Source organism: Mastomys coucha, unplaced genomic scaffold (assembly GCF_008632895.1).
Source record: "Mastomys coucha isolate ucsf_1 unplaced genomic scaffold, UCSF_Mcou_1 pScaffold4, whole genome shotgun sequence".
In the NCBI taxonomy this organism is placed as follows: domain Eukaryota; kingdom Metazoa; phylum Chordata; class Mammalia; order Rodentia; family Muridae; genus Mastomys; species Mastomys coucha.
The window spans coordinates 38,392,084-38,393,205 of record NW_022196910.1 but is presented as its reverse complement, the minus strand read 5'-3'; the positions used below and the strand labels follow the sequence as shown (position 1 = coordinate 38,393,205).

The 1,122-nt window shown below is 39.9% G+C and overlaps 1 protein-coding gene across 1 annotated transcript in view; it reads right to left on the bottom strand.

The window, feature by feature from the left end:
* The window catches only part of Osbpl8 (oxysterol binding protein like 8), a 139,116-nt gene that overhangs the window by 23,524 nt on the left and 114,470 nt on the right, over positions 1–1,122 (bottom strand). Inside the window, exons 11-12 of the mRNA XM_031350376.1 lie at positions 886–1,122; positions 1–184 (exon numbers count right to left, since the gene is read on the bottom strand). Coding sequence (XP_031206236.1) covers positions 1–184; positions 886–1,122 — 421 coding nt within the window. The remainder of the gene's footprint in view (positions 185–885) is intronic.

Below are 1,122 nucleotides of genomic sequence, written 5' to 3'. Positions count from 1 at the left end.
CAGACAGGAAATCAGCATGGTAGTAGTAATCTGAAAGTTTATCCAGGAAAGAACGGGGCTCCAAAATAAACGTGGGAAGAACCACCCTGGACAGATCCATGCCGGGACGAACTTGCTTGAGCAGAGTCCAGATAAGGCTTTTGTTTTCTTCAGACACAGTTTCTGTTTGAGAAGCCTCACCTGCCTTTAACAATCAACAGAGCACACTGAAACATTACATTTCCTCTTAGACACGACAGTGGATGATAGAGACATGGCTCTCCAGGACCACTGCAGGCATTATGGAAACGTGCAAAGCCATCAGGTAATAAAACACAGTCTATAAAGTAAACACAGGGCTGCAAGAAACATCACAATAACAGCATGCATAACAGAAATAAAGTATTATTTTATTTGTTCAGTTAAATCTATTTTTCTATTGAAACAAGGCCTTGCTGTGTAGCTCAGGCTGCCCTTGCTATGTAGCCTAGGCTGCCTTGAAACTTGCAGACTTCATTCTAAAGTGCTGAGATTACAGGACTGTGCCATCATCCCCAGCTTTGTAGTTCACTGTTTTACATACATTGACTTCTATGCACTGGTAATAACAAGCAAGTTTTAAATTAATGCTTGTTTGCAATTTACTTTATAGCTGGCAATGACATCAAGCAATATCCTATTTCAAAAACAAACTTGAAAATGTAAACCATAAGACCACACTGGCATCTGAGTATTTTTTTTTTTTTGGTTGCTGATAAATGCAAATAAATTTCAAAATACACCTTTGAAAAGGCATGTGACACATAAATATTCTTGGGGAAAACAATAGGTCAAACAAATAATATCTGTAATTTTGTATAGCAATTTTCTTGAGTTAGTGAGTCTCTGACAATACAGAGCACTTACCTCTCCCAGCTCTTCATGGTTCTGCTCCATGTAGGTGGTCTCCTTTAAAGGCTCCACAGGCTCAGGGTCAATGTACGAGTCGTCTTGCCTTTCCGACGTATCTGTGTCGCTCTCTTCGCTTTTCCCCAGCACCTCGTTGTCAGACTCATCATGCTCCTGATCATTCTCTTTGTCAGATTTATCAGAATACATGTCTTGGTCCTTAAAGTGCTGTCTTTCAATCTCACTGTCATTCAA